At 53.2% G+C, this 16,998-nt stretch overlaps 1 protein-coding gene across 1 annotated transcript in view; it reads right to left on the bottom strand.

Moving 5' to 3' along the window:
- Positions 1–16,998, bottom strand: part of IGSF3 (immunoglobulin superfamily member 3) — a 95,451-nt gene that overhangs the window by 5,744 nt on the left and 72,709 nt on the right. Inside the window, exons 8-9 of the mRNA XM_011368825.2 lie at positions 7,834–8,244; positions 3,296–3,703 (exon numbers count right to left, since the gene is read on the bottom strand). Of these exons, the coding sequence (XP_011367127.1) occupies positions 3,296–3,703; positions 7,834–8,244 (819 nt within the window). The remainder of the gene's footprint in view (positions 1–3,295; positions 3,704–7,833; positions 8,245–16,998) is intronic.

Genomic DNA, 16,998 nt, shown 5'->3' with positions numbered 1-16,998 from the left:
CCTCGGCCCATCTGGAATCTCGCTGTGCACTGCTGGCACACCTGGGCGCAGGAACTGGCTGCAGGTGGTGGGCACGATGCGTCATCCCAGCCCTCACGGGGGAGAGAATGCGCCACAGGGCAGAAAGTGGCGGAAGGGGGAATATGAAAGCATTGCCCAGGCGGCGCGGATCCCGTCGCTCACTGGGTTCTCTTTCCTGAGGGCTGACGTGCAACCCCAAAGCCAGAGAGAGAAATATTGCAGAGCAAGGCAGGTCCAGGGTGCCTTTCCTTCCAGAGCCTAACAGTGTCCTGAAGCTCCTGGCGACCTGCCACGGCATCGTAGGAGGTGGCCCTGGATAACATCATGCAGTGGACCCGTAGCAAGGAGGTCAGAGACCAGAGGACATTTAGTTCCCCAGAAGTGCCTGTTCCCCATCTACCCTCCCTTCGCTTTCTCCTTATCTAAATGCTTACAGTTTTTCCTGGCCTGTTCAAGTGCCTTTTCTGCATCAGTGACTCAATACGAGGTTTTTGAATGAGATTAATTTTCACTGTCATCCAATACCCCCTTCCCTTAATACGCCTCTCTACCGATTCGGTTCCCCATGTCTGACTCCTTCTAGAACATTCAGACTGCCCCCATTCAGATTTCAACAAGTGTTCCTTGTCCAGGTGTAAACCACAAGGCAGAAGCTCAGCTCATCTCCGGAGGCTCCTCTCTCTGCATTATGCTGGCTGCTCCCACGGCTGTAGCCTTGACCACCGATTCCGGGTTTGAGTCTGACAACTGTGGCTTTTGCTCTTCCGCAGTTGTGTGGGCCAAACACAACTACAAAACTCCTCAGCTCCCATCTCGCTGAGGGCGGGAGCCCTTCGTTTCACATAGTTCATACTATGGTGGACCCTAAGCAATGCTAGGTGATTCCTAACACTGTTAACTCTTGGAGTTATGTTATTCCCAGTCTTCTATACGTCCAACTCGGACCTCACAAAAGAATCTTTCAACTACACGATGAATGGTATGCGACCAGTGAAAACGGTGATTACGAAATGCTTTCAGCGACATGGAAAAACACTCACAATAGAATGCCGAGTGGGAAAAAAAAAATCACATCAAACAGTGCAATCCTGACTTGGGGGAGGGGGAGAAAGAGAAAGAGAGAGAAAGAGAGAGAGAGAGAAAAAAAGAGAGAGAGAGAGAGAGAGAAGGAATCCGAAGATATGTAGGTAGTAAGATTAAATATAACTTTTCTAAACTATACTTTCCGTTTTCCAAATATTTTCTAACAAGCACGATCAACTTACATACAGTCACACACCACGTAACAAAACTTCAGTCGACAACAGCCTGCGTGTGACGGTGACCCTGTAAGATTATAATGGAGCTGGAATTTTCCTATCGCCTAGTGACGGTGCAGCCTTCCCAGAGCCATAGCTCCGAGCATCCCTCGTGTGCCTGTGGTGATGCTGGCGGAAACCAACCAATGTGCTGCCAGCTGTGTAAAAAGCAGCCCACACGACGATGCACAGTAGGTAGCACCTACCAGTGAAAATCGACCACTTTGTTGGTGGTTTACGTACTTTCTATTCTATACTTTTCATCGTTACTTTGGAGTGTTCTCTTTCGAGTTACAGTTTTTAGGGAAGTCTGCTGTACAACAGTGAGCAGTGTTACCCTGGCAGCAGCGTCGTGCTCACCACGTGTCCTGACTGCATCGTTTTCTCTTGTGCTGGACTGAATCTCACGTTGTTTCGTACAGCAACGCGCCGCACAGGCTCGTGGCCTGGGAGTGACAGGGTGTCTAGGTTTGTGTGAGTGCACACGATGATGTCCATGTGAGGACAGTGTCACCTAAGGACGCACTTCTCTGAAAGTCTCCCCATCGCTAAGCAATGCATGACTGTAACCGGAAAGGAAGGAAGGAAGGAAGGAAGGAAGGTAGGTTGGCTGATCCAGGCTATTCCTGTGGTTGAACTTGAGACGCAGGGCTGCAGGTTAGGGTCATGGTGGAAGCACACACGGTGCAGCAGGAAGGAAGGAGGGGGGCACCGCGGTCTGCTCTTCCTGGCTGGGTGACACTGCTCCTCAGGCTTCAGTTCCCTCATCAGTAACATGGACCACTGGGGCTGTCGGGGCTACGTAAAAGTGGCCTGACCGGCTGGGCTGCAGCTGGCCCTCCAGAAACGCGTCTCCTCCCACTGCACCTGGGGCCTCGGCGCAGCCATCTGCAAACTGGGTGGGAGCTGGGGGGCGAGGGGGTGTTCGGCCGCCACGTCTCTACGATTTTACTTCTGGGAAAGGACAAGCAGCGGTTTCAAGGCAAAGTGAAAGGAAGGAAAAAAGCTCATGGGAAATGTGAGTCAGAGGAGAGGCGAATTCCCCTCCGGCTCAGGGAAGACACGGGGGAGTGAGATAATGTCCCTCTCTCGGAACGGAGTTAATTTGGTCTCTGAAGTGTGTTCCATGACGTGTGGGGCCAGCAGGACTGCGACGCGGCTGTGTGTTCCACCAACAGAACGAGCTGCTCCCCTCAGACGCGAAGATGTGATGAAAGCCTCCGACGGCCCCCGCGGCCACACGCAGGGACACTGCGATGCTCGGGAAGCCACCGAGACGAAGCGTTCACAGCGACAGAGGTCGCCAATCCATTCCTGCTCCACGGCCGTGGAGGGGCCGCTTCCTGCTCTGACATGGACGGATGATGACCTGGCCTCGCCGAGACCACAGGGGTCCCGTGTATGTTGCCTTTGTGTGTTTACATGTGTTGATGATAATTATACTGGGTGACTGTGCTTTTAGGTGCTGTAGAAACAAACAACAGAGACAAGGAAAGCACAAGACCACAGACAAGAGTCATTAGCAGCAGTGACACTGCTGGGACGTGGGAGGGGGAAGGCTGCACGCGCTTCATCTTTTTCTCCTTAACGCACACAGATCGATTTTTTTCCTACTGAAAATCCACAGCTGAATTTTTTGAACCACATGGCTGTTTCAAGATTTCTGCATATCCACCCCTTGTCCAAATCCGAATGCATTCTTCAAAAAGAAAACATTCTACGCTCTGGAACAATTAATTGACAAATATTATTAGAACTAAGAATCACCTTGGGCCAAAGCCAGATGCAGAATCTTCCATTCACTAGGGAGAAAAAATGTGAGACAACGTTGAATGCCGACTGTAAATGCGCATATATTTAACTGCAGACGAGTTATTATTAATCAGCACACTAATTTTAGGCAGCGCGCAGAATATCACACTCGGAGGGGAAGGAGTGTGGGGTGTGGAGGCCTGGGGACAGCAGGCAACCCTCACCTGGTCGCGTGACTGTAACAGCGGTCTGCCCAGCGGTGTCTTCGGCCCGTTTGTACCACACGCCCCTGGGGCTGGGAAGCCACTCCTCCACGTGGCAGCTGTAGGTCCCGCTGTCCTGCACGGCCACATTCTGGATGAAGAGCCGGTACGTGCCCGAGGAAGGGCTCTCCAGATGCAGCCGGCCCTTCAGGTTGTTCTTGGCCGCCTGCTCCCCGTAGTGGAAGGTGGCCTCGCGGCTCAGCCGGGCCACCGTCTCCCGCTCGGGGTGGTTGGGCTTCCACACGAACCACTCCACCGCGAGCTGGGAGGCCGCGCTGGTGCGGTTCAGGACCACGCACTCCAGCTGCACCTGCTGTGTCTCCAGCACCGACAGGTTCCCCTGCGCCTGGCTGAGCTTCAGGCGGCTGTCTGGAAAGGCAGGGAAAGGGAAGTCAGCAACAGGGAAGCGACCAGCCACCCGCACGCATCCCCTCCAAGCACAGGTGAACGGGTGCCTCCCGAATACACAGGGATGGTAGTCCCCATGATTGATCGGCGGCCGCGTTCCTAAGGGGTGGGCCTCTCGATTGTGTCTGAGTTTCAAGGAGCTCGATGTGACGGTAGCAGCTGTCTCCAAATTAGTAACCCTCATCATTCAGACGCTTAACAGAGGACAAGCACATGCTCTTGTCCTCAATGACTTGTGCAAGTGACTGCACATCCAAATGACAGCAAACCCATGAAGCGAATGGCTGACTGGAGCTGGAGGCTGAGAAGGGACAGGGAAGGCCTTGGTGAGAACCGCTCTCGAAGCAGGAGTAGATTTTTAAAACTGACCACACGGAGGGAGTATGCTGGGCTGTCCCGCTACAAAAGAACTGCAGACGGTACCCAGTTTCATACATTCACAAGTTGGCCCTAAGAATAGCGGTTCTTAATTTCGCTATTAAAAAACCATGTGGGTTCCCTCTCAAGGTGGGAACAGAACTGATCTGACATCAACAAACAAAGGTCAGATATTGATGGAACCACGGGTTTGAAAACTCAACCAGACAGAAGTCTCGTTAATGACGACGGCATGCACAAAAGGCCCTAACGAGCCCGTCTGGGCCAGAGAGGCACTGACAAGCTAAGAAACAGCAAACGCACAGGAGCACCCCAGACAGCACCCCGCCCTGGTGATGTCCCAGCCGGAGGAGGCCCGGGCACGCTAACTTGTCACTTTTCACACTTCGAAACGGTCAGAGTATTTTACAAGGCACATTATTACTTTTGTAATTGAAAGGTCAAAAGATTAAAAAGGAAAGAAAAATATCTTTTGAATATCCAGTCTCCCGAAAATACACACACACACACACACACATATCCTGGTTGTCTCGGGGTTGAAAAATTATTTTCTTCTTTGTGCTTTTTTTGTATTTTCCGGAAGTTCTGTAAGTGTATTCTTTCTCAACTGAAAAGAAAAGGTGTTGGGGGGGCGGGGTGGGGAGAAAAAGAACTAGAAGCAGGGAGGGGAAACCAAGACAAAAATGTACAGACCCAAAATCTCAATGGAAAAGGGGGAACGTGCTGTGTGTGTTTGTTTGTTTGTTTTGGAATGTGCTGTTTCAATCGCGTTCTGTGAGTTTCCGTTTATAACGTTAACAGTCCCCATGAACAGAGATGTCAAGAAATGTGTTTCCACAAGAATCCCGGCGGCCTGTTTGCCCCGCCCGGTCAGCCCGATCTGAGTCTGAGGCCTCGGCGGGGGGACGTCCCTGGATAAATTTAGGCCCCACCACCAAGTCTCGGTTTCGGGAGAAACGAGAAAGGGAATGGGCGGACGGAGAGGCGGACTCAGCAGAGGACGTGCTCAGAGGTGAAAAGAGACAGGACGAGCAGAAACCTAACGGAACAGCTGTGGGCCTGAGGTCAACCTCCAGCTCTCGAAAGCCCCTGGGACTGGCCTGAAGGTCGCGGGACTCGCCCACAGGTTGCAGTTAGACCGGGCCTCCTTTTGACTGCACCAGCGCAAGGGCTGGCACCACATGGCACTGAGAGGCTGATGAGAATCCCTGGACAGCGGCCATTTTAGAAATACAACGTGCTGGGGGAAAGGGACGGGCCCGTCGCGCTTGACTCTGTGTCTGGTTGTGTCTGCCTGACGGCTGAGGTCTCCTGGGAGACAGGCCATGGGAGCAAAACGGCGAAGAGGACAGAGCGCCTGTTACCTGTGCCCACTCAGGGAGCTTCGAGTCTAGCGGAGGAGGCAGACGGCAAACACACAAATGGTGAACGAGTGATATATTGTACCTGACGGTCAATGAATTTCTGTAAGTGTAACGATGCATCAGTGTTCATAATTACTTGTATGTGAAAAGGCAAATAAATAGAATGCCAGGTGGTGATGTGTACGGTGAACGGGGTGGGGAAGGGGATACAGAGCGACCAGGGTGTTATTTTCATTAAAAGGAGCTAAGAACGTCTCTCTGAAGAATGGGATAAATGAAAACGTATGGTTGACACGCTCCAGGCTGAGGGAACAGGAAGTACAAAGGCCCTGTGGTGTTCAGGGAAAGCGACCATTCATTGCTTATTCAACTAGTATTTATTAAGGATGACATGCCGGCCACTGAAGACACAAAAAGACAGCCCTGTCCTCAAAGTGCTTACAGTTTAATGGCGAAGAAATGCAAACAAACAATTATTGCACTATGTGTTTTATAAGAAACCCCTGGTGATATGCGAGATATCAGGGAAGGCTTCCTGGAGGTGGTGCTGTGAAGCCTCGGAAATGGGGTGAAGAAAGGGGAGAAGCGTCAGGAAAGGGGCATTCCAGGTGGAGAAGGCGGCATAAGCAAAAGCACAAAGATGGGACTCGGTCACAATACAGCACCTCACAGCCCAGCAAGGACCGGCAATGACAACAAACTACAAGGCACGCAGGAATGAGGGCTAGAGAGGGAGCTTAAGGCCACATTAGGTGAGCCGTTCAAAGCATCAGAACTCTTTTCAAGAAGAAGGGGAGACCGACAGGGGCACACAGAGCTCCCTTCACACATACAGTCTTGCATCACCTAACGATGGATACCTGCTGAGAAAGGCGTCATTAGGCGATTTCATTGTGCGAACATCGTCAAGTGCATTTGCACAAACCTAGATGGTCTAGCCTCCTGCACTCCTAGGCTGTATGGGCTAGCCTGCTGCTCCGAGGCGACACGCCTGCACAGCACGTTACTGTACTGAATACAGCAGGCAACTGTAACAAGGTGGTATGTATCTGTATATCTAAACACAGTAGGAAAGTTATAAATGGTGCACCTGTCTGGCGCAATTACCATGAGCCTGTGGGACCGAGATTGCTCTTGCAGGGGAGGGGGTCAGTGAGCGAGGAGTGAGCGACGGTGAAGGTGAAGGTCAGTACCGCTCACTACGGCAGATGCCGTAGATGCCATAGACACTGTCCCACTAGCCCTCCCCCTGCTGCCTTCCAGCGGGATCAGAAACAGAACTTTGAAGCTGTTGGTGCTGCTCCCCGAACATGGCTGTGGGCTGGGCTGGTTGGACATACCGAGGAGAAACTGGCTGGGTGAGGCGCGGATCACTAGAACAGAACAGTGACCGTCAGGAGGGGCGAAGGGGGCCCAAGGGTCAGTGGGAATGAGGAATCGGTAGCACTGGGGTGACAGGACCCTCTGTGCTGAAACAGGTCAGTGGCTGACTGGGATGTAATCTGTGCACTCAAAATTGAGGTGCAGTGAGTGACAGGGACTCTCCTGCCACGCCCCACAGATACTGCTCCCGTCAGATGAAAAAAAAATTCCTCCTGAATCACACAGCTTCCATCTCTTACAGGAGACGCAGCTCCACTGTCATCCTAGGGGACCGCCATCGCATATGTGGTCCGCTGTCGACTGAAAGGTCGTCATGCCTGCATCTGAAAAGATGCGACCCAAACTCCTCTTGGGTTGTTCCAGGGGCAGCTCTAAAACCTGAGAGGGAAATTACGGGGAGGGGGACTTTCAACAACTAGGGCTGCCCCAAAGTGGAACCGAGGCCTGCAGAGGTGGCGGCCCCTCCCTGGGGGCGCTCCCGCAGAGCTCATCTGCCACGTGTCAGGGAGCAGAAAGAGGGTCGCTCCCACAGGATGGAGAAGGCCCCAAGGGGTGATTCGACTTGGCGACAGGAAGCGCTCGTCCCTGGGCTGGGGGATGAGCAGTAAAGAAAAAGGGGGAAGACAAGAGGGGAACCCTGAGATGCTTTCTAGGCAGGATGCTGGGTAGGGAGCTGGCACCAGCCCCAGATCCGGTGCAAACCGGAAACCCAGAGAGCCACATCTTGCCGGGCACAGCTGCCCTTCAGGCCACTCCCTGGGAAAGGCGCTGCCCGCCACAGCAGAGGCCAGGATGCTTTTCTGAGACTGCCGGCAGCACCAGGCAGTGGGCAGGCCGCACCACACGAGGTGGCGCTGGCCTCTGCACCTGCGCCCACGGCCGGCGTGGACCCCGCAGAGCCCTGCCACCCCCAGGTCGTCCTCTGCACTAAAGCACTGGCCAGGGATGGCTGCATTCCGTCCTTACCTGGCTGCTTCACAGTGACTTCCGTGCGCCCCGAAACCTCCTCTGCCAGCTTGTACCAGGCGTAGTTGGGACTCAGCAGCCACTCCTCCACGTGGCAGTAGTAGCTGCCGCTGTCGCTGACCTCGGCTCTCTGGACGGTGAGGCTGAACAGGCCCCCGGACACGTGCCTCTCAAACTGCAGCCTGGCCCGCAGGCCCTCCTCCTCGGCGTAGGTGCCGTACTCAAAGGCGGAGCTGTGGGTGGTTTTGAGGATGAGCTTGCCGTCGGCGTCCGAGGGCTTGTGGACGTACCAGAGCACGGCGAAGTGGGAGTTCTGGCTGGTCTGAGACCTGACCGAGCAGCTCAGCTGGATGGGCCTGTTCTCCACCAGGCTGAGGGTCCTCTTTGATTTGCTCACCTGCAGCTTTGTCACTGCAAAGGAGAGGGGGACAGCTCAGCTCAGCAGAACCACCACACACCCGGAAACAGTTCCTAGGAGACAGGAGACTGAGGGGCTCCGTGTGAGGGAAGCCGCCGGGGGCTGATTCGCCCCAAACATCCCTCCACGTGTCTCATCCTTGCCTGGCCCCCCGCTTAGGCCCTCACCATCTCTCCGGGTCCCCCGCTTGCTCCCCCTGCCTCGCACAGCCTCTAGGGGATCCAGCTGAAACACAAGTCTGCCATCCAACTGCTTTCAGGTTATATAAAGTAAAACACATTCTTTTTTGTAGTACAAAGTTCCTCCAGGATCTGGCCCTCGCCCAGCTGTCCTCACTCATCTCCCGGGGGCCCTGCCCCATGCACTGTCCCCCTAGCTCTGGACTCTGTTTGGCCGGCTCCTCGGCCTGGCTCTTTCTGCCATCTTCCCTCTGGCCCTTTCTCCACTGCCCTCCTCATCTCTCTGCTGCTCTCCCGCCTCGTTCCCATCCCGGCGGGTGGGGCGCCCGCCCACGTGCTTCTCTCAGCACCCTGCATGGATCTTCAGACGGGGTTTCCTTGCATCTCTCTTCCAACCTCGTCTGTGAGCTTCCTAAGGGCAGAGATCGAGCTCCTTCCACTCGATCTGCACATATTCAGAGTGTGCCCGCTCTGTCCCCGCATGATGCTCAGGACTGGGGACGCCCTAAAGGATAAGGAATAAGACAGTCCTGCCAAGAGGACGTTCTCCGCACGGCACCCGCAGAGCCCGGCACAGTGCCCTGGGCTTCAGGCAGCGCTCGATCAACGTTTGCTGAGATGTGTGTGCGTGAGTGGGTGAGCGAATGCCAGCAACGCTGGAGAAACATGCAGCAGGTAGTTAGGGGGTGCTGGGGTGCTCTTCCTGGGGCGTGGGGGAGAGGAAGAAGGCTGAAGAAAAAGTGATGACCAGCGGGCCAGCACACAGCCAGCTCCAGCCTCCCCCGCCCGTTATCCAGCTCCAAAACCAGGAGCGAGGGCAGGCAGACTCCGGAGCGTGCCTACCTGCTAATTAATGACTCCGCTTGCTTTGAGGTGGCAACAAGCCACGGTTTAATGAAATATATCCTATGAAGGTAATTTGAGATCGTACCCACTCCATCATTGCTACGCTTGGCTCTGCTCGCCTCGACCCACCAGCCTCCCGCTACTGAAAAGGACGCAATTCCAAGTTCCTCTCGGCGAGCTAACAGTAACGGCATCACCTACCTCTGCCCCGCTTTCCACTACACCTTTCAAGACCAAACCGCTCACCAGCTGAGAAAGAACCTGAGGTAAGGCACAGACCAGGACGGAGGGAAGAGCCTTTCTCCAGTCGTCCCGCCCAGAGGGAGGCCAGGGCAGGTCTGCTGGGCCTGTCCTGTCTCCAGCACCCCCGCCGGCCCCTTGATCCAGATGGAGAGCTGAGCCCACTGGTCTCGCCTCGGCCCCCTCTGCCGGCACTGGCCGGCTGTCCCTCAGAGCTCGGTGCAGAACAGCATCGAGGCCTGAGCCTCAAGGGCCAAGGTAACTGAAACTTTGCAAAGCCTCAGGCTGTCACTCGGGCACCTCGGTAACACACAGACGAACCTTCTGAACGGCCGAGAGGGTTCAGTAAGCTAAGGGATGGCAGAACCTGACACCCAGCACCATTACCGCAAAAGCAACCCTGAGGACCCGTCACCCCCCAGTGGTAAAACCAGGTGACACTCTTTTGAAAGGGCCGCTGAATTCACATACCTACAGACCTTCCCGAGACATCCAGAACACACCAAGCACAGACTGGAAAGGCATCTCTCGTCCCACGCCCCGCCCTCTGGTCCCTCCCGTCCGTGAACAGGCCCAGTGCCCTGCCTTCCCCCTTCTTCAAACGCAAAGTCCTCCCGGGCACACTGGAATCCAGAGCAGGGTTTACCAGGAAGCCCCTCCGCTCTGGAAACCGCATTCGCATCGGCTTGCCAGTCGACTTTTCAGATCCGATTCCTGTAATACGCGAAACCACCAGCCTCTCTTTATTCCTTTCCAGCCTAATTCACCGCATGCAAATGACATCTATATCAGTGCAAGTGACACCACCTGAATTATCTGGTCCTTGGCCCAAAAAACTGGGTTGGTTGTTTAGTGTAGAGTAGGAAGAGCTCTAAAATGTATTATTAATTGGGGCCGGATTATTTTTGCAACTGTTACTAAGGAAACCTCAATTGCTATAGCAACTGCATATGTTAAACTGGAGTCCTGTGACTAACCTTCAATTCAGTCACGTGGTCTGAGGACAAGAATCCAAGGAAGAGAAATGTTTCAAAGCATTTCCATTTTTATTTCCCTGCCCATGTCAAAATATTGTGAAGTGTTGAAAAGCCTGAAAGCAGCAGCGTATCTGAAATTTGGTGCGTGCCTGGCAGGTGGGCAAGGGGGCCAGCTCCTACCCCACGCTCTGAATTTCCTCGCACATTCCCAGGCCAGGGAGGCCCTTTCCTGAAGCCCGGACGAGACCGCGGCCATGACTCGTTAGGAGGCGCGCCGGCACCTGACCAGTGCTGCCCGGGCTGGTATGCGCCCACCTGCGTCACCTTCCTCCACCGGTAGGAGCGCCCGGGCCCCCCGTAAGGACCCCCAGGTGTCTGCAAGACGAGAAGAATCACAGCACGTACCTCATAACGGTGTGTGATTAAGAGCAACAGTTTCTAGAACGAGATCAGCACAGAGCCTGGTATGTAACGAACACCCGATGCGTTTTCACTAGGCCCGTTTCTCGGTTTCCGGGCTCAGTCTCAGGTTCAAAGCTCGACATTAAGGGGTGAACTTGCTGCTAAAAGAGCTGTCCATGGACCAGCAGCATCTGCGCTACCTGGGAGTTTGTCAGAAAAGCAGACTGGTGGGTCCCACCCCAGACCTCCCGAAAGAGGACCTGCCTTTTAACAAGAGCCCTGGGTGGTTCAAGTGCACCTTAAGCCTGTGAAACCTTGGACTTGGTCGTGTGTGAGTGAATGGACTTGGACCACACAGTCAGAGGTGAAGCGAAGAGGCTGAGGACTGACGCTTGGTTAATCCCCCGCAGGAAGAAGGTCGGAGAGGCCCCACCGGAGGGCAGAGACTCCAGCTGACAGCAGCAGCGGCCTTCGCGGGCACCCCATGACCCCCGGGGCCGGGCTGTTCTCTGTTTGAGAGAAGAGCCCTTGCTTTCTGCATCTGGAGGGTCTCTTTCCCAGGCCTCTGATCGAAACGTGGGGAATCGCGTGTTCTGCATCATCAGAGAGGCTGTTGCCTTACAGCAAGGACAGGGTGATCTGAAGGCGACAGGTGTTAAGGGAAGAAGAGCCAGCCCCCCACCCTGCAGACTCCACCTTCCGCGTGCACTTCCCACTCGAAACTCGCTTCTCCCAGCGATAAGGGATTCCCTTAAATCCCGCTAGGGCTCTGGGGCATGCTGCCTCACGCGGAAGCTACTTTTTCCGGCTGATGCCTTCGTATGTGTGTCTCCTCCGCCCCTGCTACAGACGTGCCAGGGAGTCTGCGAGTCCCACCGAAAACGGAGTCACGCCTGAGTGAGGGAAGGTGGGTCGAAGGGGATGCCTTTCGCTTGTCTTTAAATTAGCACCTACCTTTTATGGCAGAGTCACCCCGTCTCCTGACCCGGGCCAAGCTCGTCCCGACTGTACCAAACCTCAGCACCAATTTGCTTTGAGGCAAAGTCCCTTCCCCCTTTTTTGAAAAATTAAATTTAAATTAAAACATTTATTTTCTTTTCTCTATTCCCACCCCCCACCTCCCTCCCCTTCGGCAGCCATCAGCTTGTTTTCTGTATCTGTGGGTCTGTTTCTGTTTTCTGCTGTTTATTCATTTGTTTTGTTTTGTTTGATTCTACATGTAAATGAAATCATATAGTATTTGTCTTTCTCTCACTTACTTCATTTAGCATAATACCCTCTAGGTCCCTCCAGGTTGTTGCAAATGGCAAGATTTCATTCATTTTATTGCTGAATAATACTCCATTGCATATACGTGCCACAACTTCTTTATACAATCGCCTAGTGATCGACATCGAGGCTGCTTCCACAGCCCGGCGATACTAGTAAAGCTACAATGCACAGAGGGGCGCGTATGTCTTTTCAAATGAGTGTTTTTGTTTCCTTCAGATAAAGACCCAGAAGCGGGATTGCTGGACCGTATGGCAGGTCTGTTTTTCATTTTCCGAGGAAGCTCCAGACTGTTTTCCACCGTGGCTGCATCAGTTTGCATTCTCACCAAGGGTGTGCAAGGGTTCCCATTTCTCTACATCCTCACTGGCACTTCCTATTTGTTGATTCACTGATTAAGTTCATTTTCGAAGGTCTTACCTTTCCTACTAAATTATAAGCATCTGAAGGGCAGAGACTACGACCCAATCACTTGTTAATCAGATTAATAAATGGATGACTGAATAAAGATGCGATGAATCTCTTCTTGGAGGTGTGAGAATGTGAAGAAAGGCATTTATTTAATCACGGTCGTGACAGGAGGGCGAGAACTTTTCAAAAAACATGTGACATTCGAGTTAGTCCCTGAAACACGCGTGAGTAGGTGGTCCCTAGACAGAGGAGGAGAGCGAAAGGCCACCCCCGAGAGAGGGGACAGGTGAGCTGAGGTGAGACATGCTCTGTGCATCGCGTTCAGGGCGGAGCGAGTGGTCAGGCCCGGAGGATGAAGGTCGGGAGGAAAGCCTCCGCCAGACGTCAAGGGGCCTGGGGCATGTTCCAGACCCCGACCACCTATGGCTCTCAGGGTGCGGTCAGTGTGCCTGCAGCATCGCCATCACCTGGGGACTTAACTGAGAGCACGGAGTCGCCAGCGCTCCAGGTGGGGCCCAGGGTGACGCACGCTGAATCTGAGAACCAGAGGTGGTGAGGTGGCCCCAGGTAACTGTGTGCGGTGGTGCGAGCAGAAGCCAGAGGCTGGCAGGTGAGGAGCTGCAGGCAGAGAGGGAGAAGGAGAGAAGGCTGACGCTGTTCTGCACTAAGGCTCCGTGGCAGGGCTCAGCAGTGCTAGGAATAGAGGGGGCCAGTGGCCGGATGGCAGAGGGTCTTCAGATTGAGGAAAGCGAGTCAGCGGAGAGACTGGGAGAGAAAGAAGGAAGAGCTACTGGGGGAAGAGTGTGTGTGTGGGAGGGGGGTCCCCTCCACGCTCAGGGAAGGAGGTGGCAAGGGCAGCTGCAGATCAAGGAGTTACTACACCTCAGAGTCCCTGCGTCCCCCTAACACTGCCCTCAGTCCCCTGCTCTTCTCTCTCCCACGGCCAGGCCCTACTGAAGCGCCTAATAACCTCTTTCTCAGACCTTGTACTTGACCTGCACGTGAGTTCCTGCCTCCAGCCTCAGCCGCCCCACCCCCCCCTCGCCCGGAAGAGCTTCCTAAAAGCTGCAACCGGGAACCTGCCTGCAGCTCCCCACCACAGCAGCTCTCAACAGGCAGCAACGCCCCCAGGCTCGGCGTGGTCCTGGACATCTGCGGGCAGCCTTCTGTCGCCAGGTATTTAATGAACTAGAGCCAGCACAGATGTAAACGCACATCGGGGACGACTCCACACAACAGATCTCCACCTCGTGTCCTGCGTGACTTCCAAATGACATTCATAGGGGTAAAAAAAATCTGTCTCTGAGCCTAGAACAAGCTTTCATCTTACTATCAACACAATATGTTTTTTTTTTTTTCGAGAATACTTTTAATTAATGCCAGGTAAATCAAGGGAGGGTTTCCCTTTGCTTTGTGCATCACGGTTGCAAGAGCTGCTCGGGATTTCAGAAACCCTGGCCCAGACGGCGGTGCCGTGCGGGGCGGCGAGGCTGACGCAGCGGCCGGCGTCCGGTCAGGCTGGCAGCACCTGCCATCGGCTGCTGCATCTGCCTCGGTCCTGTGCCCCCTACAGTGGCCATCCCTGAGCGCTGACCGGTTAAGGCACATATTTCATTATGAAATGCTTTTTAAAAAATTCCTCCTTCGTTCCACGATTAGGGTACTGTAACGATTTTTAAAGGTTTGTGAGTAGAAATGAATGTTATATTGTCTATGAATTTCACGTTAGAGTAGTAAAGGGACTATTACAAATTATTATTTTTGAAAAGGACTATATGATCTGAGAATTATTTAAAGTCTTAATTGCTTGGTCTAGAATATTCTTATTTAACAAACTTGTAAGATCCTATCTGCTGAGTGCTATTCTCAGCACTTTATAAATATGAACTATTTGGTCTACGCCAGCCCTATGAAATAAATATTGTTATTTCCCAATCTTATGAAGACATTTGCCCAAGGTCACACCACTGGTAAGTGGTAGAGCTGAGATTCAAACACGGGCTGGTCCGTCTTTGCTTTCAATCAACACGTATGGTGACCCTCCGTGCTTCTGGGTACCAAAGGGTCTTGCCACCTCGCCTGGGGACGAACCCCTCCCCAACCCCATGCTTCGGCAGCATCAAAGCTGCTCGTTTCTCATTCACACTCTGCTCCGAGCCTGAAATGCCTCACTGCTTCTCTCCTCTGCCCACATCCACACGAGCCCCGTCCTTCCTCAGGCCTCTGGCCCACACCCTAGGCCAGGTCTACTACCCCCCAACACTCTTCCCAGGCCACCGACAGCCCACGAGGCAGGAACTGTGGCATACTCATCTTTGTGGCTGCAGCAACCAGCATGGAAACTGGCACACAGTAGGTGCTCAAACATGCTTGCAGAAGGCGCTGGGAGGGAGGAGCAAGGAGAAAGCAGCCAAAGTTTGGAGGTAGAAACAACTAGTTAGGAGTAACCCAGACATGCCCTGTCTGCCTTACCTGTCTGCAGACAGAGCAGGGCCCTAGCTCACTGACCCCAAACAAGTGCACCTGGAGTCACCATGACGACGAAGCCTGAGGGTGGCAGAAGGCTGGGGGCCCCCCTCTGGGGCTCTTGCCCTCATGTTCACTCCATCTCTGAGCATCCAGCAGGCACAAGGCACATGCATGTGGGGTGGAAGAACCCCGGTTCTCCTCAAAGAAAGCAGGGGACAATCCCTCTGAAGGATGAAGCAGCCTGTCACCTACCAGACTGTGACAGGGAGAGCCACTGTCACATGCCCTGGGCTCACAGAAGTCAGAGAAACAAGCCCTCAGCTCTCCCAGCCTGCTAGGTCAGCAGTAAGACATTGCAGAAAACGGATTTGGCAGCATCCAGAGGGTATTAAATATTTATCCTGACTGCCCATCAGTAAAATCCCAGCAGAGCGCGCCCCCGGACAAGCCGGCTTTCTGCACCGGAGGCTGTCCTCCCTGACGCTTGTTGATTGCTTTGTCAATTTTAATGTGCAATATTTAACAGCCAGAGCAAAGTATGGTCGTAAACATTTGAAAAATGAGTGCTGACATTTCCCTTATTGCTTTTGTATTTAGGAATATGTAATTGGAGGGTGTTTTTGGTGCTCAAGAAAATCAGAAGGAAGTAAAGAGGTGCTTCAGAATTAAAAGTGAAAAGAACTGATTAAGAACTAAGAATCAAGTACGCGGAATGCGCTGACAGTCTTGCCTGACGGCCCCTTGGGGCCACGCCCTGCAATCGATGGGAGTGAGACTGAGAGAAATCAACAACGGGACAGGAGGGAAGGCATTTTTAAAAGACTTCCTTGGGGATGCACATACGGCACCACAGCACGCACACAGAACAGTCAACAATACAGCCACGACGAGCGGATCGTGCCATCCAGCCATAGATTTTGGTGAACCAAATACCTAGGATGTGGTCAGGTCAGTAGGTGGCTCTGGCAAGGGCTGATCTTGGGCACTGACCACACGGAACCCCCTTGGGAGCAGATGACATCAGCAGTGGAAGACTGAGATAAATGGACCAATGTGAGTGAGCCAAGAGTCCCTGGGTTTCCACTGGATTCTGCTGAAATGAGAATATTCGACAAAATAGTCTTAAAAGGGGTGGGGGCAGGCAGTGGGGGACGCTTCTACGTAAGACAGGGTAGGGTTCACAATCCGCGTTTTGAAGGACAAGGTATGGAGGGAGAGGAGAAAGAAGAGAAGCCAGCGCTGGCTTTGAGCTCCAATGTCCCCAAGTTTTAGAGCCACCTTGTGGCAGAAATCAGAAGACACAGAGGAGCTAGAAGAGGCACAAGTTAAACTCCTATGCTATCGGCAAACTGTGTCTTGAGGAGCCTCTACAGGTACGTTGTGATCCCAACTTAAAAAAAACAAATTTAAGTATCTGCTAAAGGGGACCAGGAAATCATGGTTGGCAAACCACAGAGATTAAATAAAAGTCCATGGTACCGAGAGGATTCCTGAGAAGAAGAAGAAGAAGAAAAAAAAAATTGTCTGGAAAATACCATAATATAATCGAATTAAAAGCCTGGACTCTGGAGCCAGACTGGCTGTCTGGGTTTGAATCTCGTCTCTGCCACTTCCTATGGCTCAGGATAATTTACTGAGCCTCTGTGTCAGTGTCCTCGCCTGTAAAGTGGGTGAAACAGTAGCCCGTGTGGCACGGATTAAATAAGAACTAAGCGAGGTATTCCGTGGAAAGCACTCGCGATGGTGATGGGTACACAAGAGAGGCTCAATAAATACTAGCTGCTACTGTTGTAATTGTTGTTACTACAGCCGCCGGCAGGGCTTAGACCCCTGCACGTCGGGCATCGACAAAGAGTGACCTCTCTGTAAACGTGGCTGTTAACAGATGCAGGAGGAGTACTTTCCAATGATACGGCTTTCAAAAAGGTCAAAGTCGCCTTCCGTCCACCCCGAC

Source organism: Pteropus vampyrus, unplaced genomic scaffold (genome assembly GCF_000151845.1).
Source record: "Pteropus vampyrus isolate Shadow unplaced genomic scaffold, Pvam_2.0 Scaffold6, whole genome shotgun sequence".
Classification (NCBI taxonomy): domain Eukaryota; kingdom Metazoa; phylum Chordata; class Mammalia; order Chiroptera; family Pteropodidae; genus Pteropus; species Pteropus vampyrus.
Note: the sequence above shows the minus strand (reverse complement) of the source record. Positions and strands in the feature narration are given on the sequence as shown.